Source organism: Gracilinanus agilis, chromosome 4 (assembly GCF_016433145.1).
Source record: "Gracilinanus agilis isolate LMUSP501 chromosome 4, AgileGrace, whole genome shotgun sequence".
Classification (NCBI taxonomy): Eukaryota; Metazoa; Chordata; class Mammalia; order Didelphimorphia; family Didelphidae; genus Gracilinanus; species Gracilinanus agilis.
The window spans coordinates 160,504,372-160,530,769 of NC_058133.1; the positions used below are offsets into that span (position 1 = coordinate 160,504,372).

Here is a 26,398-nt window from a genome sequence, read left to right on the forward strand (position 1 = left end):
AGTTGAAATTCTTAAAATCAAAGAAGGTTAACAAAATTAAAACAAAAATTAAAATGAATAATACTAGGAAAAATTTAAATACCAATAAATATTTCTTTATTTGATTTTATAAGTTCATATGATTCTGTAAAAAGAGAAAAAAACAAATCATCAATAAAAAATGAAAAAATTAATTTACAAGAAATGACAAAAGAAAGAAAATTATTGGATATTATTTTCCCCAATTATATGTCAATATAATACACAACCTAAATAAAATGAGTAGGTACTTAAAAAATATAAAATCCCTAGATGAACAGAATAGGAAATAAAGGACATTTTAAAAAAATTAAGTAAGCCAAACTAAGGAAAAGAAATTGAACAAACACCAAATGAGTTCTGGGTAGAGGGTAGAGAGAACTGGAGGACCAGGCAGATTTATAAACAAATTATATCAAACATTCAAATAAAGATTAAATCCAATGTTAAAATAAATTCTTGGGAGTAACTAGGTGGCTCCATGGATTGAGAGACAGGCCTAGAAATAGGAGATTCTGGATTCAGATCTGGCCTCAGACACTTCCTAGTTGTGTTACCCTGAGTAAAACACTTATCCCCCACTGTGTAGCCTTTACTGCTCTTCAGCCTTGGAATCAATATTGATTCTACAATGAAAGGTAAGAGTTTAAATTTAATTTTTTTAAATAAACTGTTTGAGAAATGGAAAAAGAAGTACTACTAACTCCTTTCTATGATACAAATATGGACCTGACACCTAAACCAGGGAGAATCAAATCAGAAAAAGAAAACTATTGACCATTATTGCTAATGAACATTGAAACAAAATTTTTAAATAAAATATTGGCAAGAATCTACAGCAATATATCACAAAGATTAAACATAATGACAAAGTTATATACCAGGAAAACAGAATTGTTTAAAAAATTAGGAAAACTATCAATATAATGGGTTATATTAATAATAAGAACATTGTTATGTTAATTGATTAATATATTCCTCTTCCCAGGATATTTCCATTTCAAAAGAAGATTTCAGCAATACAGCAAGTCTCAAAGGAAATACCTTTTAGTCCATGAAAATATTTTCAAGAAGGATCTTTAGACAATGGTCCTTCAATTGAGCTTGACTGACTTACTCTGATTACATATTAGAACTGACCTTGAGGATCATAGCATTTTTTAGTTAGGAGAATCTTAGAGAAAATCTAATCCAATTTCCTTTTTACAGATGAAGACACTGAGGTAAGGAGCTTGATGAAAACATAGGACTTAAACCAAGGTGTTCTAGCTCAAAATTTAGCATTCCTGCCTTCATCTAGATTTTAGTCTGACCGTTTAGTACATATTACTACAGCTTTTGCATAGGAAATATGTTACCAATTATCTTTATTCAACATATACGTGAGTGCCTTTCAATTGTAAGGCAACATGTATATTAATACAAAAACATGCATGTGACTGAAAAAGGTAACATGGAAGCTATGGCCTTTTCCATGTATATCCTGTTTCCTGAGTAAACTGAGAAAGTATCTATCGCATTTGGCAGAGAAATAGATAGAACAGGGCTTTGCCCCAAGGTGCCAAAATCTATTGGGAACTGATATTACTTAAAGTTCTTCAGCAGCATAGAAACAAATGAGATTAGCACCTCATTAGCAGAAGTATTAGTTAAATTAGGAAACTTTAAGATTGAATATAGTTCTTCCTCCACAATGGAGGCACCTATGGCAGATCACTGATAACTGAAGACAGTCATTTCAGTCTAGTGATAAGAACAGAAGTTAGATTTCAAAGGATTGAGGAATAAGAGGAGAGAAAGTAGATAAAGGGAATATTAACAGATTCTTCTAGGAATTTGGCTAAGAAATGGAGAAAAGGCATAGGTTGGTACCTTGAGGGAATGGTGCAAAAGTCTAGTGAAGTTCTCTTTTGTTTTTTAAGATGGGGAAGCCAAGGGTTGTTTGAAGCTGGTAGAGATGGAATAAATGCATAAAGAGAGATTGAAGATTAGAAGGAAGGGATAATTGAGGTACAGTCTGCAATAGAAGGTGGTAGGGGGAAAGATCAAGAGCAATTGGCAAAGGGTTGACCTTGGCAAGGAGAAGAGTAACCTCTCTGTAAGAGGCTAGAACAGGGGTCGGCAACATATGGCTCTCAAGCCATATCTGGCTCTTTTGAGGGCCAGATATGGCTCTTTCTACAGGAGCCATAAAGTCAATTTTTTTTTCAGGCACTGTTACAGGAGCGTGCACTCTGAGCACTGTACGGCTCTCACGAAATTACATTTTAAAAAATGTGGCGTTTATGGCTCTCACGGCCAAAAAGGTTGCCGACCCCTGGGCTAGAAGAACAGAGGAGAGAATGGGAAATGATGTCAAGGAGTTTTGAGATGAAGAGAATGAGAAAAGAAGGAGCTCACATCAAATGGTCTCTCTCTTTTTCTTTTTTAAACTAAAGAGGCAAGATTCTCAATTGAGAGGGAAGCAGAGGGAGGAGGCAAGTGGGGGATGATGTCAATGGGTTTGGGAATGAAGAGGAGAAAGGGGGAAGCCCGCAGTAAGTGAACTAATACTTATTTTTAATTCTTCAGTCTGTGTTTTCCATGGCTTGCAGCCACACAACAAATGTGAGCATTTGATAATAATAATCATAATGTAAGAATAATAATCATGAGTTCTTTTCATTAGCAGGCTTTATCTCTTTTCCTTCTCAATTTCTCATGCCTTTTATCCCAGGGGTCCTGGGAGATACTTAAAGGAAAATGCTATGCTGTTGAAATGGCTTGAACTTGGGAATTAGGGAGGCCTGACAATACCATGTGTGACTGAGTCATGACCCCACTTGGTGCCTCAATATTTTCTATTCTAACAATGAAGACTTCAGTACCTACCCCTTCCCTGGCCTCCCACAATCTCCATAAATAGGAGGTACCTCCCTCTCCCTTCTTCAATGAGCCCTACAGAGTACTACTATTTTGTTTTCCAGATTCAGAAATCTGTTGTTGGGTCTCCATCAGTAGTAAGGGCTATTAAAAGATCACTGTCAAGCTTTGTAAACCTAAATAGGACTGTTATGTAATTTTTGGTTACTAGGCTCTTGAATCCTTAAAAAGATCAGTTCCCCAGCTGGCTTGCCAGTTCAGAGACACTGGGAAATGAAGCCTGAGCTGCCTAGGGGAAGAGCTTTGCTAACTATAGGCAGGTTGCCCCAGAGGGAAGCAGCAGGGAACTGTGAGAGGGTTATTATTTAGCTCCATGGGTTGAAGTAAAGAATGAGAAGGGAGTAGAAGTTCTTTGTATTAGGATTGAACTTGGAGCTCTTTAGCCCCAGCAACTCCCTTGAGAATGATAAACTCACATCAAGTCATGAAAGGAATAGAATTTCCTTCAACTATTCTAACCAAATTACTGCTCTCCCATCCTACTCTCTTCTGCATTATCTTGCTTTCCTGGAATGGACTTTTGATACTTTCTTTATCTCTACACCTCTTCTTAATGAAATGCCCCCCTTACTTCAAGCCTTAATTCAGTTGGCAATATTTCCATGAAACATGTTCCCAGGCCCATCTTACCCAGATGAATGCAATCACTCAATATTCAACAAGCATTTAGTAGACACTTACAAAGTACCAGGTACTGTGAGTAGGTACTTGGGATGAAAAGGCAAAAGCAAAGAGCCCAAAGCCCTCAAGAGCTCATATTCTAGTACGTTTACAGAAAATGAAATGCACAATACATACAAAGTAATTTGTAGGGGAAAAGCTTGTACAACCAGAGGGATGTGGATAATACTCTAGGCAAGATGTGATACAAGTATGAAACTTGGTTAAATGTAATTGAAGTGAACTCAATCAAATTTCCTAAACCTTTCTAGACTTACATTTCCTCATATATAAATTGGAAGGATATGACTAGATGACCTTTATTGTCCCGTCTAGCTATAAATTTATGATTCTTTGATCTTATGAATTGAAACATAAAAGTCTAGTGTTGAAGGGACCTTAAGGATATCTAATCTAGTTTAATACCATCATTTTATTTTTCAGTTGAGAAATGTGAGGATGAGAAAGAGTAAACAATTGGTCACAGAGCCAATTAGTGGTAAAGTTGGGACCAGAATCCAAGCTTTCCAACTCCCAATTCAATTCTTTTTCTACCATACCAACTTTCCCTGTTGTATATCAGTGTGTGTCAAAAGGTCTTGAATTTAGTTCCTATATGTGCTTTTTATGTTATAGAAATGTTGAGTTGTGCAAAGTCAGATGGCCATTCATATGATGTCCAGTGGGTGAGGTTTGAAGGGATGGAAGCTCAAGGGAACCACATAGGCAAAATCTGGAGCAAACAGATGGTACATCCTGAAGGCAAGTTTCTTCACTCCTGGTGCCATTATTTCAGCTCCTAAAGGAAATCAGTAGTTCCTTGAAAGACTCCCTGAACTCCCATTTTACTTTTAATCTATTAAATCGGAGAATAATTCTTTTGAATATATGAAAAATATTCTAAAGAATAAAATGCATATCTCCCTCCACACACACTTATACTTCTATCCTAAAAATATAATTGACTATGAACTAATTCGATTTATGGAAGATTGTATTAACATGCATATTTCCCACCAATGAAAACTTTACCTATGGACACTGAATTTCTGAGGAATAGTTCTTGAGGTGCTCAGATTCTACTTCTCTCTCTCTCTCTCAATTATTAGCTCTCTTTTATGGCTGCACTCCTTTAGAAAACTATCTACAATTGATGTCTTCCTTCTTCTCATTCTCCTCTAATTTCTCTGCAGTCTGTCTTCTGATGTCATCATTCAACTTAAACTACTCTTTCCAAAAGTTACTGAAAATTTTTAAATTTTTAAATCTAATGACCTTTTCTCATTCCTCATCCCTCATTGTTAGTCATTCTCTTCTCTTTGACATTCTCTTCTTTCTAGATTTTTGTGACATTGTACTCTCCTAATTCTCCTATTTGAGTGCTTCTTCTGAGTCTCTTTGTTGGATCTTCATCCAAGTTGAGCCCATTAAGTAGGGATGTTCCTCAAAGCTCTGACCTGAGTCCTCTTCTTCCTCTATAATATTTTATTTGGTGATCTCATCAGCTCTGAATGGATTTAATTATGATCCTTCTGCAGATGATTCTCAGGTCTATTTATCCAGCCCTAACCTCTCTCCTGACTTTCAGTCTTGCATCTCTAACTGCTTATTGGACATCTTAAACTCATGGTCTTGAAGATATCTTGACTTTGATATATCTAAAACTAAACTCATTATCTTCACCATCACCCCCCACAAACCCTCCCTTCTTCCTAACTTTTCTGTTACTGTTAAGGCATCACTATCTTTGCAGTCATCGAGATTCAAAACCTAGGTATCATCCTTGACTCTTCACTTCTCTCATCCTCCCCATTTCCAATCTGTCATCAAGTACTCTCAGTCTTACCTTTATGATATCTCTTGTATATAACCCTTCTTTCCACAGACACTGTCACTACCCTGGTACAGGTTCTTATCACCTTATAGTTGGGTTATTGCAATTACTGGTTGATCTCCCTACCTTATCTCTTCCCCACTACAGTCCATCTTCCAATTGAGCTGTCAAAAAATCTTCCTCAAGTATCAAATTCCCTCCTACTCAAGTAACTTCATCAATTCCCTATTATCTCCAGTATCAAATATAAAATCCTCTGACTTTTAAAGCCCTTCATAACCTTTCCCCTTCTTGCCTTTCCAATTTTCTTATACTTTACTAACTGCCATTTGTTGTTGTTTTTCAGTTATTTCAGTCCTGTCCAACTCTTCATGACCTCATTTGGGGTTTTCTTTGCAAAATTACTAGAGCTGGTTTGCCATTTCCTTCTCTAATTCATTTTACAGATGAGGAACTTAGACAAACAAGGTTAAATGACTTGCCCACAGTTGCTCAGCTAAAAAGTGTCCCAGGCCAGATTAAACTCAGGAAGATGAGTCTTCTTGACTTTAGACCTGGCACTCTATCCACTATGCCATCTATCTGTCCCCAGTGACATTGCTTTATTTATTGCTTACACAAAACACTCTTGACATTTCTTACAGAAAAGAACTGACTCAACATATATTCACCAGTTATTCCTCATGTTTGCAATACTGTTCTTTCATATTTCTGCCTCCTGGCTTCCCTGGATATTTTTAAGTGTCAGGTAAAATTCCACATTCTACAAGAAGCTTTTCCTGGTCACTGCCTTACTTAATAAACTCGTGTCTCCTGATTATCTATAGGACCAAATAAGAACTCTTCTGCTTAGCAGAAAAAGCCCTTTCTGGGCTTATTACATACTACTCTCCTTCCCACAAATATATGGTCCAGCCAAAATAGTCCTTTGGTTATACTCATATATGACATCCCATCTTTGCTCAGACTATCCTCTGTACTTGGGAGGTATTTCTTCCTTTCCTTTACCTCTTAAAATCTTTAGTTTCCTTAAAAACCCAACTCAAATATCACTTCACAAATGAAGCCTTTTCTTACCTCCTTAGCTGCTGGCATCTCTCCTCCCCCAAATACCTTTTATTTATTCATTGTTGTACATGGTTTCCCCCACACTCTCCCACCCCACTAACAAAAGCAATAGAATGCAAACTCTTAAACAACAGAGAGACTCCTATTTTTGCGCCTCCAGCACCTAAGACAGTTCCTGACACAAGAAAGGTACTTAAACACTTATTTTTATTAACTCAATTTTGAAGATGAAAATGAAGCTCAGGAGGTTATGTGATTGTCTGTGGTCACACAGTTCCAAGGATTCAAATTCAGATCCTCTTAACCTTAAGTCTAAATTGCTAGTTATTTCACCATGCTGTTAAATGGAAGGCAAGCTTCTATAACAAAATTTCACAAAGGTAGGACAAAATTCACAGTTGATTGAGCTATAATATTATTAAAAGGGGACCTAGAACTGTTGCTAAGCTAGGAGGATGATGACATGTCAAACAGTGACCGTGCTATGTGACAAACTGTTCCTCTGGGCCATTGCCAGAAACTGAAATCTGGCCTAAATAGGCCCTTGGTTTGACCTCGTATGACAATTCTTAGGATCCTCTACTCTTTATGTCACCCTAAGGATTCTCAATTAGAACTCAGTTTTTGATCTGTTTTGCCTTAGGGAAGGTGGAGAAGAGATGTGGCCTCTCAGCTTTATAAAGTTATATATAAAATCCACATACCTTTCATATGTGTTTCTCTGTTTCTTTCTTCCCGTGAGTTCAATATATCTGACATTTTCTTAAATTATCATATGATTTAGAGTTGAACAGGGCCTGAGAAATTAAATCTAGTCATTTCATTTTATAGTAAAAAAAAAAAAGGCCCAGAAAAGTCAAGCAGTTTGCCCATGGTCACACAGACAAAAATATTATGATGCAATCCCAGATTTTCTGAGTCCAAATCCATTGCATTCTTCACAACTGTACCATATTGACTGACATGTTTGTGATTCCCAAACCTATAATAATGAGAAGAGATAAAATGGGTTTGGGGCTGGAAAAAGAACCAAGGTTTTCCCATGCCCATTAAAGGTCTCCCTTTATATACTACCTCTATAGTACCTAATGATCAGTGAGGAGTTCAAGTTATCCAGGACACATATATTATAATATTCAAGAAGTCAATTTGTAGATGCACTAGAGCCTAAGCTACTTTTCAACCTTGAACTGTCACTAATAAGTCATACTGTAAGACTGTGACTAGCTGGAGAGTGCCTACTGAACTATGAGGTTGTCTTTCAGTCCTGCCAACCAGATATTTGTCAGGGTATTACCAACCACTCCAGATTGTTTTGTATATATTTTGTATATGCTTGTTGACTTTTTTTTTTAATTATAAAAATCTATTTTTTCTTCTTTCCATCTCTCGGGACTCCACTGAAAAAAAAGAAAAAAGTTCCTTATAATAAACATATGTAATCAAGTAAAAAAGTTGTCTCTGTCTGTGTCCAAAAAAATATGTCTCGTTCTTCACCCTGAGTCTATCACCTTTGTATGAGAAGGTGGGGAGCATGCTTCATCATTGGATCTCTAGAATCCAGGATAGTCAGTACATTGATCAAGGTTCTTGCAGTTTTCAAAATTGTTTGTCTTTTCAATGTTGTTATTGGATAAATTGTTCTCTGGGCCTGCTTATTTCATTCTTTATCAGTTAATAAAACTTAAAAATTCTTCACTTTCTTGATATTGATATTAGAGTATAAATTGTCCTGACTTTGCTTTCTTCATTCTGCAACAATTCACAAAAGTTTTTCAATGCCTAATTGAAAGTATTTATTTCCTCATTTCACAACAGCGCACAATAATGCACAATAGTACTCTATCACATTTATATTCAAGTTTTCAATTCAATTAAATATTCATTAAATTAAATTTAAATTAAATTAAATTAAAACATTCATAAAGTATCTACCATGTGCCAGGCACTGTGCTAAGTTCTGGGGATACAAAAAGAGACAAAAAACTATCCGTGCCCTCCAGGAGCTTACAACCATGTAACACATTTCGTTCAACTAGTCTCCATATATATTGTTCTCCAGATTCTGCTTTCCTCATTCAATTTATGAATCTCCCCATATTCCTCTAAAGTCTTAATATTTGTTTTTTTTACTATACAGTAAGATTCCTTCATGTTCATATGTTATATTTTGCTTAGTCATTCCTCAATCTATAGTAACTCACTTTCTTTCCTATTCTTTGTAACCCAAAAACTGTTTGCTATGAATATTTTGTTCTATTCTAATATCTGTTTTAGAGAAGCACAGATTAATTGTAAACAACCAGAAGGATCCCTCATGATCCTGTACTTGGTGACCTCTAATCCCTTCCATGGCTAAGATTCTATTATTTTTCATCTTATTCATCCATGAGACTAATAAGAATTGGAAGGGTTGGCGACAAATCGACAAGCAGCTGGTGCAGCTTGCATGCTTCCACTGTGCACGAGCTGTGCTTCTTAGAGTCCTGGGGGAAGGACATCTGAAAAGGACAGGATGGAGAGCCAAATGGGTCTCTTTGCCCCTCCTCCTTCTCATGGCCAATTTTTATTGCATTTATAATATCCATCCTTTTTACTTGTATTCTTTCTATTTGTCCTTTGTGTCCATGCCACATACTACCTACTAAATGGCAACTTCCTTGAAGACAAAGGCCATATACTATTTATTTCTCTATTCTCTAAAGTGACTAGTGGACATTATAGATGTGACTATGTGAGAAATGATCTGTGTTTCTATGAGGCTTTAATGTTTATCATACATTCTTCTCTCCTCAATTGCCTTGTAAGGTTGGTAATTCAAGTATGTAGTTCAAATGCCATTTCTTGTACATCAGCTGTGCGATCATGAGCAAAGCATCTAATCCCTAGAACCATAAATTTCTGCATCCATACAAAAAATAATGATAACATCTCCCTCACAAGACTATTGTGATGCTTTTAAATGAGATAATGTATGTTGAAATCTCTACAAATCTTAAAGTGCTATATAAATATCGACTATTAATAGCTCTGCAGAGAGATGTGTTCTTTAAATGAAAGGAAGTGTTATTAAATGTCAATTATGCCCTCTCCTTTATTTCTAATTTTCCTTTCTTCCATATCTATGTATGTACGGTTTAGGCACAACTGTCTCAAGCACTGAATGGGGTTTCTGATAAAGCAAAGGAAGCTAAAGAGTTCTTGGTTCAGCTCAAGAACATACTTCAGCAGATCCAGGTAAGGATTTCCTGGGAATGTGTAAGGGTGACTCCCCTCAACCCTGTCCCACCCCCAGGAGGGAAACATTAAGTGATGAGTCAAGAAAAGCACAACAATTGCATTTTCAAGGATTGTATTGGTTATAAAATGAAGATTTGGTGTTAACCGTTGTAAACGTAATAAAGGCAAGATATTGACAATTATTTGACAACTAAGAAAAGAAATGAAATTTGTTTAGATAAAAACTTACAGAGCAGCTAGGTACGAGCCTGGAGCTCCAGGGAAGACCTGGGTTCAAATTAGGCCTCAGACATTTCCTTACTGTGTAACTCTAGGCAAGTCATTTAACCCTGATTGCCTAGCCCTTACCACTCTTTTGTCTTAAAATGGATACTAAGACAGATTTTTAAGGGTATTAAAAAAACAAACAGAAAGTGTTATGGCTATCATAAAGAGGACAGTTGAAGGAGCAGGGCAGAGGACCTGCTTTCAAATCCTGTCTCTGATGCTTAAAATATAAGTGTCTATAGCAAGTCTCTTAACTTTCTTGAGACTGAAGATCCTCTTTTGTAAAATTAGGGGATTATGTTAGATGGCTGATTAGGTTCCCTCCAACTATAGATCTCTAATCTATAGAATATTAAAGTTTAGAAGGGGTGTCTAGACCTTAAATTGTTCATCTGTCAGATGAGGGGGTTGGGCTAAATGATCTTTAAATTTCTTTTCATATCAAGGATGCCATGAGTTCAATTGGTCAAGAAAAGTGTAAATAATGAATTCTGTAAAGTGGTAGCATTATTCAAATTAGCATTGCACATTTCCATTCAGTTAAAAGCAATTACCATATTTTATACATTTATAACTTTGAGCTGTGTTGATTTGAATACACACAGCTACCTGCCAGGATCCATTATTTACACCAATGGGGACATGGCTAGTATAATAAGAGCATCCACCAAATGTTGTCATTTTCAGGGAAAGAAATTGAGAATATGTATGATACATTATTCTTTAGTAATTGAGAAGATCTGTGATTTTATAGATAGAGCTCTTAATCTATTGACACAGATTTCATGACTTCCTAGGGCCAAAAAATTTTTCCACTGGTAGGCAGCCTTTTAGTGATGAGGCTCTCTAAACTTTGACTGGTTCTTGAATGACAAGCACATAATCTATTCAGAAGTTTTTACCTGAAGTCTTTCCAGCTTGAAAAGGCCTACCCATGTTTACATGCCTTTATCCAAAGCTCTAACAACTCAAAAGCATCTTCATTCTAGACAGGACTTTAGTGGCAAATATGTGGTATAGAATAGTGTGGCACAGGTTCTGGAGCTTATTTCTCAGCCCTTCCTCATGCTTCAAGGCTATGACCTCAGCGGGTGGCTACCACATCCCCTCAGGGCTCTAGAAAAGAGATCAGGTAAACTATTCCTGACATCTACTGGCTACAAGCTAAAAGAATGGCTTTAATAAAAAAATTTTAATGAAGTTTAAACCATTCTTAGTCCACTGGATATACAAAATCAGGGTTGATCAGATTTGGCATTCTAGCTATTGTTTGCTGACCCCTGCGTTAGAGTTAACCTTGAAGGTGGAAGATATTTTTTCTAGTGTCATTGCTCATGAGCTCCCAACCATTGTGCTTCACTTGATAATCAGTTAATATCAGTTAGTAAGTAAAACTTAATCAGCTTTTAGAAATGGATATTTACTATAGTACTATTGTTGGTACAAAATATTCCTCCTCCCCAAAGTTTACAACACTCTACCACAAATACATACAGAATCCAAAGAAGATGTACTCAAGCTTAGAGCACAAAGAAAGTCCCTCATAGCTTCTGGAAGTCATTTTCTCCCTTCTGTGTAGTCCTCATGATGTTTCCTTTGGAATGACATGATATAAGTATGGTATGATATAACTTTCCTGCTGAGCTTCTTGCAAATCTCTGAGTTTGCCTCTTCTTCTTCAGTCTAATCTGTTCTTAGATTCTGATACAGACACTGCTGTTAACTATTCGAGGAAAACTGCTCAGATAACAAGGAAAGGTCCAAATATTCTGAATGTCTGAAGTTCCCAAGATCTTCCTTCAACCAAGGTGGTTGGGAATGGGTGAGAGACCAGGGCTGAGGACAAAGTGTATTCTTTTTTAAACCCTTACCTTCAGTCTTGGAGTCAATACTGTGTATTGGCTCCAAGGCAGAAGAGTGGTAAGGGTAGGCAATGGGGGTCAAGTGACTTGCCCAGGGTCGCACAGCTGGGAAGTGTCTGAGGCCAGATTTGAACCTAGGACCTCCCGTCTCTAGGCTTGGCTCTCAATCCACTGAGCTACCCAGCTGCCCCTGATAAAGTGTATTCTTCCCCCTCAGGTTATTCCTTTTCAAGGGCTTGGTTGAAGATTTCCAATCCTAAATTGCTAGGCACTCCATTTCTTGATTTCAAATTAATCTTTACAATTTTGTGTAAGCCCCACAGAGTATGACCAAGTTTCTCAATAAATCCAGACTGACTTCCTATCACACCTAGATGAAATGCCTTTTATTAAATGAGTAATTCAATGAGTATCTACCTTCTGATTGATTTTTATTAAGATGTATTTCTCACCTGGTAATCAGAAATAAGTGGGGTGTGGTATAATAAGATTATATATGTGTGCATACATATACACATATGTAAGTACATATGTTTTTGTGTGTATGTTGATTTTAAATCCTAATACTAAAAAAAAGTAACAATCATAAAATGCTGTTGTAGACACCAGAATGAAGGGGGAACTTCATCCCAAATCAGAAAATAAAGTTAACAATAGAAATTGCTTGACATTTGGTTTTCTGGTTGCTGTTTAATATGGATTCAGTTACTGATTACATACACCCACATATATATGGATAATTATAAAATATAATATATGAGCTAGAAGTAGCCTTAGAAACTATCCAGTCCAATCTTTTCATATTGTAAATGAAGAAATTGAGGATCTGAGAGAGACTTGCCCAAAGTCACATGGATAATAACTATCAGAGGCAAGATTTGAATCCAAGTTTTCTTCTATGCCATGCTTTGTATATATGTCTGTTTTTATTGAATGAGTAATTTATATATGAATATATGGGTATGTTTGTGTGTATTTCTGAACATATCATACGCATAAGAAGAAACCATTAGCTATTATGGATAGAGGTCCAGTCTAGGGCTCAGGAACATCTGATACATATTGACTATATGACCATATGTAAGTCATTTAATCTCTCAGTGATCAAGGAAACTCTCAGGCTATATTTATGCAGGGAGGGAGTGTCATCAATCTAAAACAGTGGAAGCAGTTCCCATACTACAATTTCCTATATCCATGAAATCAAAGATCCAAACAAACAAAAAACACATAAATGACTACTTAATGGTCATCATTAAATTATTATTAAATTATTTTATTATATATAAATAATATCATGTATAAATAGTAACTTATTATTAAATTAAATAATGACATTTAAATGATGCTTTATTTTTCTATTGTATATTATATACATGTAAAATATTTTATATTTTTAAACTTATACAGAGCCCTTTCCTTAGAGAAGTTAAGCAACTTAATCAGGGTTACATAGCTAGGAAGGAATTCATTCAAGATCAAGAGGCTAGTAAGTGGCTGAGTTGGGACTCAAACCCTTGTCCTCTGACTCTGAGTCCATTGATTTTTCCATTGTATCACAGCTTCTTCCAAGGTATTTATAGTCACTTTTATGTAAATAAGTCCTGAATTGTGTTGAGCATTAGTCTGCCAAGCTCTCCAAAAGGAATAAACTGTGGAACCATTGTTAGATTCACTAAAGACTAGCCCTCTTAACAAGCTGAAGTAGGTAGTTTTGAAGTGCTTCAAGTCACAGTTTAAAAAGGAGGATGGAGAGGAATCACAAAGAAATATGGCATCTAAGATTCACTTAACTGCTGAAGATGCAGGGAAACAGTGGAATCGAGAGAAATAGCAACAACACTCCATTCTAATCTTTCTTCTTGATAAAACCTTGATTTCCTCCAGGAAAATGGGCTAGACTATGAAGCCTGCCTGGTTGCTCAGTGCGATGCCCTGGTTGATGCTTTAACTCGACAAAAAGCCAAATTACTCACCAAGGTCACTAAAGAGCGGGAACACAAATTGAAGGTGAGTGACTGGGGGTTGGGAGGGGGCGCCTGTCTCCTTGGTAGCTGTCACCTAGAAGAAATCTGTTTTTCAGTCCCCATTCACAGTCTCCAGAGAAGAAAGAGCTGTAATGTTCTTTGTTGTTCTTCAGTCATTTCAGTCATGTCCGACTCTCTGTGACCCCATTTTCTTGGCAGATCCTGGAGTGGTTTGCCATTTCCTTCTCCAATTTAATGTTCTTAGCAAATAAGAAAATATTACATCAACCACTCACCCTTTCTAGAGAAACATTCATAGCACCTCTCTCCCCTTTTAAAGCCTACATGCTTCAGCCCCATCTCATCTAGGAAGTGCCTGCTGTCAAATTCACCTCCTCCCCTACAGTCTACATTTACACATAATTCCAATTCTTTCTTGAAGTTACTCCATTGACCTATACTTCCATTAGTTGCATGGCCATCCTTCATCTTTACTATTTAATCATAAGCTCCTTCTTTTGATGGGTATAAGCTTGGTGGCAAACTCACTCAGGACACAAAGCATTTTATTTATATAGTAGGGATTTTCTCATTTTGTTGGCTCTGAGGCTCCACAGAGGAAACATGGGATAATATATGTGCATAAGACTACAACCAATAACCCACTTGTATTCACACAGTGTACAATATTACAGAATAAAGTTATATTCATAAATGGAAGGAGACATAACAGAAATCTTGAAAGATATATTCAAAGACACAACTATGGCGCTGTTCTTTTCTTTAAGTTCAAATTTGATCTACTGAGCCAGATGTAGACCTGGCTTCTGTGTAGATCTTTTATTCCCATATGACCTTGGCCAAATTACTTTCTGTCTGTAGATTTTCATTTCCTAATCCATAAAATAAAGGGGTTGGGCCAAATCAGCATTTCCTATTCTGCATTCCATAGAGTCCTGATGTTGTCTGTATTGCCAGGAGAATCACATGGGAAAGTGTAAAGGCAAACCATATTTTCTCCAAAAATATTAAATACAAGTTATATCCATATCAAAAAGTTTATTAGTTCCAATATTTTCAGTATAAAAATCAACTTAATTTTTCTACTTTGACCCCAGATTTCCTGCTTCTTTTTACCTTATAGGTATTCTGTAACCCTAGTCCTATAGATTAGAATTCATGAGGGTTTTTTTCCCAATATATTTCAAAACAAAAAGGGTCCTGCGACTAAATTATTTGGAAAAAATAGAGTAATTGCTAAGGGTTTTTTGTGTGTGTGTGTGTGTGTGTGTGTTTTTTTAAATAAAAACCCATACCTTCTGTCTTGGAGCCAATACTGTGTATTGGCTCCTTGGTGGAAGAGTGGTAAGGGTAGGCAATGGGGGTTAAGTGACTTGCCCAGGGTCACACAGCTGGGAAGTGTCTGAGGTCAGGTTTGAACCTAGGACCTCCCTTCTCTAGGCCTGACTCTCAATCCACTCCAGTGGCACCCCCTAAGGTTGTTTTTTTTTTTAAAGAGCATTATAAACATATTATAACTCTATTCACATATGAAGAAACCAAAGTCCATTGAGCTACCAGAGGGTCACATAGGGAGCTAATCACTGGTGCTTTGGATTATCTTCTATTCTGCTTTTTCTATATTTAGAAGCAAAAATCTTAATGAAGTTTACCTGCAAAAACCCAGAGGGGTCATTTTCTTTACCAGAAAGGTATATTTTGGTGCCTAATCCAAAACCACTGGAGAAAGATTCAACCTTGTTTCCCACCAGAGTTTGCATGTAGAATTCAGGCACAGAAAAAGAAGGCTGCCAAGGCAATTCTCTCCACTTATTTTTTTAAGTTACTATTACTGTCCCTGTTGCAGCCTTCATCTTTGCTGTGGTTCATTTGGGGTCTTCTTGGCAGAGATACTGGAGTTGTTTGCCATTTCCTTCTCAAGATCATTTTTATAGATTAGTAAACTGAGGCAAACAGAATTAAGTAACTTGCCCAGGGTCACACAGCTAATAAGTTTCAAAATGAGTCTTCCTGACTTCAGGCCTGTTACCCTATCCACTTTACCACCTACCTGCCCCTATCCGTTTATTTAAAGTTAGAAAGCCATGGTGATATCCCAGTATAAACTCTTCTCCTTTTTGCAGGTGGTTTGGGATCAGATCAACCATTGCACATTAAAATTACGCCAGTCAACAGGCCTAATGGAATACTGCCTAGAAGTGATCAAAGAAAATGACCCCTCTGGGTTTTTGCAGGTAAGCTTCATCAAGATCTTTGCTTGGGTAAAAAGGATATTTGTCCTCCTTTTTCTACCAGTTCTACCCTCATTCACACTTTATAATTAAAAATAAAAGCCTTTCCCGTGGATTTGGAATTATGTGGATTCCCTTTTACTTGCTACTAGGACATTATATAATAATATTCTAAAGGTAGTTAGGTGGTTTAGTGAATAGAGAACCTGGTCTAGAGCCAGGAAGATCTGAATTTCAATCCCTTCTCAGCTACTTTATAACTATGTGATCCTGGACAAGTCATTTAATATCTATTTGCCTCAGTTTCCTAACCTTTAAAATGTGGATATTAACAGGTAATCAGCAATCTTCAAAGCACTTTTGATGGATTGATCATATAGATTCTGAAGAGAAGAGTCTGTGCTATTGATGGTTTTAAATGTAAGCACATAAATCTTCTCTATAACACAGAAGTCTTACATTAATCTATTTAGAAAAATCATATTGATGAAATTGCAATTCATGGTTGAGTTTCAGGAAGAAAACACTCGTACATTAACCATATAAAAGTCATTTAAGAAATAAATTATTATATTGTAAAAGGCATGTAGAATTTTAAAACAATAAATATCTGAACCTGTAAAAAAAAATCAGCAAAGTGGGTACTCATTCTAGCTCTTCTGACAACTAGTGATTCTAGGCAAGTCACTTACCCTCTCTAGGCTTCAGTTTTATTAACTGCATGGGGGTTATTGGGTTAAAGGAGTTTTAAATTTCCTGCCAGCTCTGACATTGTGTAATTTTATATTTTTGTGTTTTAGTAACCATTTCTCTACATGTTTGCCTTATCCCCTATAAAAGAAGTGAAGGTGACCTCTATAAAACAAGTTGGACTTTGTCCAGGGATGTCAGGATGTTTAATGGAGTGTCCAAGGACAGCAAGTCAATGCTGCTATTTCTTCTCCCATTCAAAAGTGCAAGTTCCCACAGGACAGAAAAAATTTCCAGTTGGTTTCTGGAGTAGCCCAGTCTTCCTTAGAATTGCTCCACAGCACAGCAGGCCAGTTCAGTTGTACAGTTTCTGGAATATAACATTGTTGCTGATATGTGTAGTCCTCTTTCTATAGAATGATGAATTACCTTGATTCTTCCCTAAAGACTCTGCAAAGACAAATGAAAGTTACTAAGAAAGAGCAACTAATGCCCTGCCCATGATTTCTGGAATCTTATTCTAGCCTTAGGTAAGAGCCACCCATCTCTTGGCAGAGAGGTGATGGATTAGGACTATAGGATGAGTCATTTTAAAATGTAACCTGTGTGCTTAATTTTTTAATGAATTTGTTGTCAAGGGAGTGCTTCTGTGGAGAGGTAGGAAGGTAAGTTAGTGGATAGTCATAGTAATGCCCCTAGAAAGGAAAGAAATGGGCATCAATAAAACATTTTAAAGTATACACAAAGAACAGAAGAAAAAAAAAAGAATTTCCAAAAAGACACAATGCTTTGATACTGTTGGAAGAGAATTTCTCTCTCCATTATGTCACTTTGTTTAATGTCATCTCTCAGTGTCCTGGAGGTCAAAGACCACTGAGTAAATTCAGGTATAGATAAACCCTCAGAGAAAGGAAGTTAAAGAACCAAAGAACCAACAAGACAGGAAACTGATTCCATAGGCACTGCCCCCCTCCCAGGCAGCCCAGGCAAATTAAAAAGCTATGATTGGTTCCTTAGATATGATGTGTAAGAGCTAGTGGGTAGAGAAAACAGCTTATAAGGGGAGACCCAGGAATCTGTTGAGGTCTTCTGGCTAGATTGTGGAGGGCTGAAGAACCATTGTCAGAGGTTAGCTCCAATCCATCATGACAGCCAATAGATTAGTAATCTAAGTATCTTTCTACTTCTCCCCTACCTTTTCCTCTCTTTACTGCTACTACTTTGATTTAATAAAGTTAACAAGCTACTATCAGCCTCAATTTTTTAATTATTACAGTATACAGTAGGAATTTAACAAATTCATGTTTATTGATTTTTTTTAAACACTTACCTTCCATCTTAGAATCAATACTATGTCTTGGTTCCAAGATAGAAGAGTGGTAAGGGTTAGGCCATGGGGGTCAAGTGTCTGGATCACACAGCTAAGAAGTGTCTAAGGCCAGATTTGAAGTTTATTGATTTATTGACTGATAGATCTTGCTCTCAAAGTTATTAATGGGTCCTCAGGACAGGGTGGGCGAAATGAGTAATAGGTTGGGATCAGGAGGACCAGAAATAAGTGGTTTGCTAATCAATGGTAAAGTTTATTGATCACAGGTACATTTTTATAGAGAGTTTGAATCAGGCCAAGGATTAGGTAAGCTCTTCACATATACAATGGATGTCAATGATTTACAAGATTGGTGCAATAGATTTGGTTTATCTCATCAAAACTAAACAGAGTTTTCTATAGGTTGATAAATCAGTATGTCAACGTGTAACCATTTAACCCAGATTCCCAGAGAATGCTTTCTTCAGTAGGTTTTTGTAAGAACATCCAGTTTCTGCAAGGTACAGCAGGGAGGAGTAGAAAAGGAGGGGTTGAAGCCTCAGGTGGGGAAGGAGTTCCATGTCTGAATTGAGCTAAACTATGGTTACCCCAGAATCTTTGCATGTTGCGGGAGGGTCTTTTAGGCTTTCCAGAGCTTTGCTCAATGGAAGCCCCTGCTGTTCTCATGCCATCCCCACAACTGACAGAAACAAAGAATATGAATTTGTGTTAAATTTAATATATACCTTTTCTTAAAGCAAACTATGTAGAACAAGTTCATGGTTTCACATAAAATGTTGGTTTTTGTTCTTTCTATTCTGAAATGTTCATATTCACTGGTAATGGTTTAAGTACATAATTTTTAAAACTTTACATCGTGAGTCACTCTCTTTTAATGTTCTGCCTCCCGTTTCATTATGACCCTCTTTGTTGGCCTCATATTAGAAAGATGAATGACTTAATATTGGTTTTGATTGTAGAAAGGGTAATATTGTTTTCAAAATAAGAGTAGAATGTTTCCTACTGTCAAGAAAAAGACCCCTTCCTTTGAGACTGAGGAGCCCTATCCTGGGTAGGCTTATCGATTGATATTAATCAATAAGCATTTATTAATCACCTATTACATGCATCTACTGAGCTAAGATTGAAGACACAAAGATACTGAGGAAAGTCCCTCTTCTAATGCAAATGGAGGACATCTATAAATATGCCTATTCAAAATATATACAAAGTAAACAAAAATTTAAATTTCGGAAAGCTGGTCGCTAGCAGCCAGGGAACATTAGGAAAAGCCTCCCATAAGAAGTTATGAATGAGATGACATTTAAAGGAACTAGTAATTCTAAGAAGAAGGCACATATTCCAAGGAGACAGGTCATCCCCCCCAAAAAAAAACAATGCTGAGCGATAGGACGTCATGGGTAAGGAACATTATGAGGCCAAATTGGTTGACTGTAAAGTGGGCAATGCTGTGAGTATGATGCTAAAGAGATTGAAGGGAGAAAATGTAGAATATCTTGAGAAAACCAATTAAATAAATTTTATTTACTTAAACAATTTTCAGAGCCTCAGTGTTTATTTTCTTTTGCTCTTAAGAATCTACTTTGGGGCACCTGGATGGCTCAGGGGATGGAGAGCCAGCCCCAGAGACAGGAGGTGCTGGATTCAAATCTGGCCTCAGATACTTCCTAGCTGTGTGACCCTGGGCAAGTCACTTCACCCCCATTGTCTAGCCCTTACCACTCTTCTGCCTTGGAACCAATACACAGTATTGATTCTAAGATGGAAGGTAAGGGTTTAAAATTTTTTTTATTAAAAAAAAAAAGGAATCTAATTGACAGAGGTCAGCTAGGTGACTCAGTGGATAGAAAGTCAGGCCTGGAGACAGGAGGTCTTGGGTTCAAATCTGACCTCAAACTAACTGTATGACCCTGGACAAGTCACTTAAAAAATCATTGCCTAACCCTTACTGCCCTTCTATCTTGGAACCAATATACAGTATTGAATTTAAGACAGAAGGTGACAAACCATTTCCAATAAAAGAAACAGAGCATATTGCTGATTTTGTGTTAATAAAAAAAAATCTTGACAAAACATGATTGTTTCCCACTCTACCAAAAAAATTAAATAAATAAACAAATAAATAATAAATAATTGAAAAAATAAATAAAATAATTGAAATAAAGACTATCTATATTGCAAAAAAAGATTTTTCATTTCACAGAATGATTCACTGCAGGGTTCCTTTAAATAGCAAATGTCATATTTCAAATGTAATGCATTTAAAAAATAAAATTGTTTACAAAATAATAATAGTAACTACCATTTACATAAGGTTTACAATGACATTCACAATTGCTATCTTATTTTATCCTCACAACAACTCCTTGAGATGGGTGAAATTATTTTCTTAACTTAAAATTTTTTTTTATTTAAACCCTTACCTTCCATTTTAGAATCAATACTGTAGGCAGAAGAGTTATAAGGGATAGACAATGGGGGTTAGGTGACTTCCCCAGGATTACACAGCTAGGAAGTGTCTGAGATCATATTCAAACCCAGGACTTCCCTGTCTCTGGGCCTGGCTCTCAAGCCACTGAGCCACCTAAGTTGCTCCCTTATCTCAATTTTTTTAATGAAGAAAGTGAGGCAGAATTGGTTAATTGACTTGCCCAGGGTCACATACCTAGGAAGTATCTAAGATAGGATTTGAACAAAGTCCATCATTCTCTCCACTATACTGCCTGGCTGCCACTTTTTCTCATGAGGCTCTTAAAGCAAAGAAGTAAAAAACAAGGTTGAAGTCTCTGTTTCTGTCTTTGTCTCTGTCTGACTGTCTGTTTCTCTCTTTCTCCCTCTGAAATATCAAGGATATTAAAGTGTACAATATTAGCCTAAACAAATCAGTTAATGGCTTCTTATTCTTGAGATCTAGAGGCTCAATATGAACCATTCTCTGAACTTTCCATTTGTCCTTTACTTTGAAGATTCATAGCCCCATCTAATGGTTTCTTTAAGATTTCAGATGCTCTGATCAAGCGTGTCCAGGTGTCTCAGGAGCAGTGGGTCAAAGGAGCTTTGGAGCCCAAGGTGTCTGCAGAGTTTGATTTGACCTTGGACAGCGAGCCTCTGCTTCAGGCTATCCATCAACTGGACTTCATCCAGATGAAATGTAGGGGTGAGCTTTGGTTGGGCATGCATTCAGTACCACTTTTACTGAATATTTATTTTGTAGTAGCACCACAGATGATATCCAGTCCTGGAAATGACCAAGCCTAGCTCTCTTAGGTCCAAGGGAAAAAAAAAGTAGGGTTGAGATGCCTGGAGGATAGAGATATAGTACTGGATTCAACCAGGAGACAACCCATTTCCAATAAGAGAAACAGAGCACAATGCTCATTTTCTATTAAGAAGCAAAAAAAAAAATTTTTTAAATCTAGTAATGCAATAGGATGCTTTAATAAAGAAGTGCCCAGAAAATCCATGGAAATATTCCTTTGTAGTAAGGAATGCAGCAGAAGTGCCTAGTGGAATTCTCCACTGTCTCTGGTCTTCAAAAGGCCACCAGAAGCTTAAAGGGACTGAAAGGTCCAGTTATCCTAGAATGAAGAATAAGGGGAATACCACTCCTACTCAACCCAAACTACATGTAATTCCAGTTGTGTGTTTGAAAGAATGGATAAGGAACTTTAGTCAGTAACTGAAGCATCAAAAGGTTGAACTATCTCTGTGGATCCTGAGATTCTTGAGACTGTTGCCTTGGAGGCATTTACCTATTTCCATTTTAAGGAGAGAAGCTCTGAAGAAAATGCTCTTCTCTCTCACATGGGCTTATTCTCAGTTTATGGCCACTTTCATAGTTTGGTGCTAGAAGAACTTTTTAATTCATTTGAAAATACTACTGTTTCATTATAAATGAGCCAGCTTGAAGCAATATTGATCATTGCTTCAGAACCTTGGCTCAGACAGTAGGTGAGGAAACTCCAATAAAAGCTTAACATCCTCCTTCAAGTATGGGACCATGAGACTGGTATTATAAAGAAGGGAGTCTACTTAAATCTCCCTGAAGGGCGTGGTGAGTCATTCCCCAGTTGATAAATGGTCAAAGGATATGAATAGGAAGTTTCAGAGGAAAAAAAATCAAAGCTATCAGTAATCATATAAAAATGTTCTAAGTCCCTCTTGATTAGAGAAATGCAAATTAAAACAACTCTGAGGTATCACTTCACACTTATCAGATTGACCAATATGACACGAAAGGAAAATGATAAATGTTGGAGAAGATGTGGCAAAATTGGGACACTAATGCATTACTGGTGGAGTTGTGAATTGACTGAACCATTCTGGAGGGCAATTGGAATTATGCCCAAAGGGCTATAAAACAATGCATACCCTTTGATTTGGTAATACCACTATTAGGTCTCTATCCCCCCCAAATTTTTTTTTAATGGGAAAGGACCTATTTATACAAAAATATTTGGGGCTGGTTTTTTGTGGTGGCAAAGAATTGGAAACTAAAAGACTTGGTGAAGGCAAGAGGTCCTATATTGATTGGCCCAGTCACTGTCTTCCAAAAGGTGAGGGAAACTGACAGTGAGAAATTTTTTGTTTGTTTTTAAGGGAAAAAAGCAAAGAAATAGCTTCAGGACAAAGAAATAAATGCAAAATGGAGATTTATAATTTGTTTTTAAATTACAGACTAGAGGTATCAGCTTAGCTCTACTTGTCCCTGAACTCATGGCTAAACTGTATGCCAAACCAATTTTAAGCAAACCCAACCAACAACCCCAAACTGAAAAAATCTGAACCTGATGCAAAGGTATTGTTTTAATCAATCAACTTCTCTATAAAATAGCTCTAATCTAGTAGAACCTGTTTTTTTTTTCCTTTAAAAACAAACAAACTTTAACTGAATTGGAACAAAAACAGTTCAAAATATACTTCCAATCAGACTTGAGAGGAACACATTTCCATCCCTGATTCTAGAGTCTAAAGTGGACTGGTCCTGGGAAAGAGTGAGCAAAGACAGCATCTCCTGGAAGGATGGCGCTGATCCCCCAAATGAGCTGATTTCTTGGCACAAGGACAGCACAATGCTAGGCAGAGCAGGGATGGCAGGCAATACTTTGATTCTTTGGACCACTTTCTGCCTGAGAAAAGGGATCCTTTCAGAAGCCTCTCTCTGCTTCTCCATGGGGAAAGGGTACGGTTGGGACACGATAAAACATTTCCTTCAGGAGCAGCTGGGTAGCTCAGTAGATGGAAAATCTGGGTTCAAATCTGAATTCAGGCATTTCCTAGCTATGCGACCCTGTGCAAGACACCCCAATTTCCTAGCCCTTTTTGCTCTTCTGCTTTGGAACTGATACTTAGTATTGCTTCTAAGACAGAAGGCAAAGGTTTAAAAAAATTCCCCCCAGAAAAGGAACAATGCAGTTCCAAGACAACCTAAGGGAAGAGTGTTTGGCTAGTAAAAGGTCCTCTGACCATGATCATCCTTTGGAGAAGAAGAATTTTAAGGTCTCTGGTTCTCTCAGAACAAGGGTCTAAAAGCTCCTATGCTAAGAGTGAAAAATGTGTTTCAAACTGGGGTGAGGGGTAACACAGCTCCAGGATAGCACTAGCAGAAGTGGTGGGCTAGAAATTCATCCCTAACTATGATCAACTACCATTGATCCTGACTGAATTCTTACTTATGACTCTACTGTTTCTGCATTTAATTCACCATCTCTATGACCAAGCTTCTGCCTTAAGGCTGTTTTGAATGTTTTCACATTAACATCTTTCTGAATGACATATAGAAAGACCCCAGACTATAAGCTGGAAGACCTGGGTTCCAGTCCCAGCTATGTCATTTAATTCTTGTTTGACTTTGGGGAAATCATTTCATCTTTCTGGTCCTCAATTTTGTCATCTGTAAAACATGGATATTCAAACAGATAAACCTAAATAGATAAAGTTCTGACATTTAGGTTCTGGATGAAGGTGTTTAAGATTCTTGACAAACTCCTAGAGGGTGCTAACTTGGAGACTGTCAAGGAGAGATTCAAAACTCAAGTAGGTTTCCCATGGCCATGACTCAGGTGGTTGGAGTTATCTCTTGGGTTGGGACAGACTCTAGGATGCCTCCTTTGGATGTCAGATGGGGAAGGATAGGGTTACACTAACCTGTGCTCAGGTCCTGTTGCAGTGCCACCCGTCCCCTTACTGCAGCTGGAGAAGTGCTGTACCCGAAATAACAGTGTCACCCTGGCCTGGAGGATGCCGCCTTTTATCCATAGCCCAGTGGAGGGCTATATCCTGGAGCTGGATGATGGGGATGGTGGACAGTTTCGGGTGAGCTCATCTGTTTTGAGAACCTTAATAGCATGGAGCAAGTAATGATAATAATCTAGATGATTGTTCTCTCTGCCAACAAAGCTAGATTTTTCCCCCAAGAATTTCTCCCTGGATTTAGCTTTTTTAAGTCAGGAGAGCCACGTTCTAATCTCAACTCTGATGTTAGCTAGCTGCGTGATATTCAACAATTTACTTATCCTCTTTGGTTAACCTGTTTCCTGATCTGTATAACTGGGATTCAACTAAATGACCTAAGTCCTGTTTTTACCCCAAAATCAAAAGGAACTAATTGGATCTTAGAAACAGGGTGGATCTTCATTCCAAGGCAGTATCTAAGGAAAACTCATTTCTGACTGATGTTTGGCTCAGAGCAGAAGGGAAGACCAAATAGGGTATGGTGTTCAAGATCATTTTAAGAAGAAGAGAGGCAACTGGGTGGCTCAGTGGAGTGAGACCCAGACCCAGAGGTACTAGGTTCAAGTCTGGCTTCAGACACTTCCTAGCTAGGTGACCCTGGGCAAGTTCCTTACCTCCTAGCCTTTACTGCTCTTCTGTTTTGGAACCAATATCTAGTATTGATTCTAAGACCCAAGATAAGGTTTAAAAAAATAAATAAATAGAGCAGAATCCAGAAACAGTATCAGGCCTGTGAAGATGTCATTTGCACCTACATAATTCTAAGTTTCCCTCTAACTATCCAATTGCTACCTGTATAGAGTCACCTTTGCCAGCCCACTTAAATATCACCCTTTTCTGAATCAATAGCATTTTGTGTGAGTGTGTACTATTCATATTGGTAGGGGAAGATAGCCTGGCATAGTAAATAGAATGCTTTCTTAACTAAGAATCAGGAAAACCTAAATTCAGATCTTACATGAGACCTTTATTAGTTGTATGATCTTAAGTAACTCCCTTAAAAGGGTATATAATGGGGACAGCTGGGTGGCTCAAAGGATTGAAAGCCAGGTCTAGAGACAGGAGGTCCTGGGTTCAAATCTGGCCTCAGATACTTCCTAACTCTGTGACTCTGGGCAAGTCATTTAACCCCCATTGCCTAGCCCTTACTGCTCTTCTATCTTGGAACCAATACATAGTATTGATTCTAAGATGGAAAATAAGGGTTAAAAAAAAGGGGGGTGGGGAACAATGCACCAAGAATCACTAAATTTTTAAACATTAACTTAATGGTTGGTATTCAAAGTGTCAGACCCTTGTCCAGTTACCGACAAATAAACATACTGGGGGGGGGGAACTGAATTATATGAATCTTGACATTCTTGACACAAATGAAATCAGAAGTCCAAAAGAAGTTACAACTAAATGGCAAAATACCTTACAAATTCTCTTTGGAAAGACAAATGAAGAAACTGGCAGTGTGGGCTTAAAAGTGCCTCCAAAGGCAGAAAAAAATAGCATTTCACAGGAAATTTGGTCATTTCTTATTGCAGTACTCATGGGAAACACTTGCAAGAGGGCTAATATGAAGATAATTGCAGTTTATGCAACAAAATCTTTTGCAGAAAATAAAGAAATATAGAAATTCCACAAGCAACTCGTTAAGGTTCTTCTAATTTGAATCAACATATAATTTGGTATTCCATGGCTTTACTGCAAAGGCAGGTGAAAGGAAACACAACAACAAGTGTCTTGGATAAAATGGCTTTAGAAGAAAGAAATGAAGAAAAAAGAAATAAGAAAAGAGAGATCAGAGGTTTGTGGAGAATAGAGAAGAAGCCTCATGCTTGCATATCATGAATACTTAAAAAAACAAGCCCTTCCCTTCTACCTTAGAACCATTTGTAATCCTATGTCTTTTTTCCCTTTCTTTTTTAATAACATTTACCTTCCACCTTAGAATCAATACTATGTATTGGATTCAAGGCAGAAGAGTGGAAAGGGGGTTTAGTGATTTGCCCAGGACAACTAGGGAAGTGTCTGAGGCCAGATTTGAACCTAAGACCTCCCGTCTC

General features: G+C 37.3%; 1 protein-coding gene across 2 annotated transcripts in view; it reads left to right on the top strand.

Moving 5' to 3' along the window:
• TRIM67 (tripartite motif containing 67) overlaps positions 1-26,398 on the top strand; it is an 80,181-nt gene that overhangs the window by 29,356 nt on the left and 24,427 nt on the right. For both annotated transcript variants that reach the window (XM_044672612.1, XM_044672613.1), the window contains 5 exons: positions 9,644-9,739; positions 13,759-13,881; positions 15,983-16,093; positions 21,108-21,267; positions 24,280-24,425. In XM_044672612.1, coding sequence (XP_044528547.1) covers positions 9,644-9,739; positions 13,759-13,881; positions 15,983-16,093; positions 21,108-21,267; positions 24,280-24,425 — 636 coding nt within the window. The remainder of the gene's footprint in view (positions 1-9,643; positions 9,740-13,758; positions 13,882-15,982; positions 16,094-21,107; positions 21,268-24,279; positions 24,426-26,398) is intronic.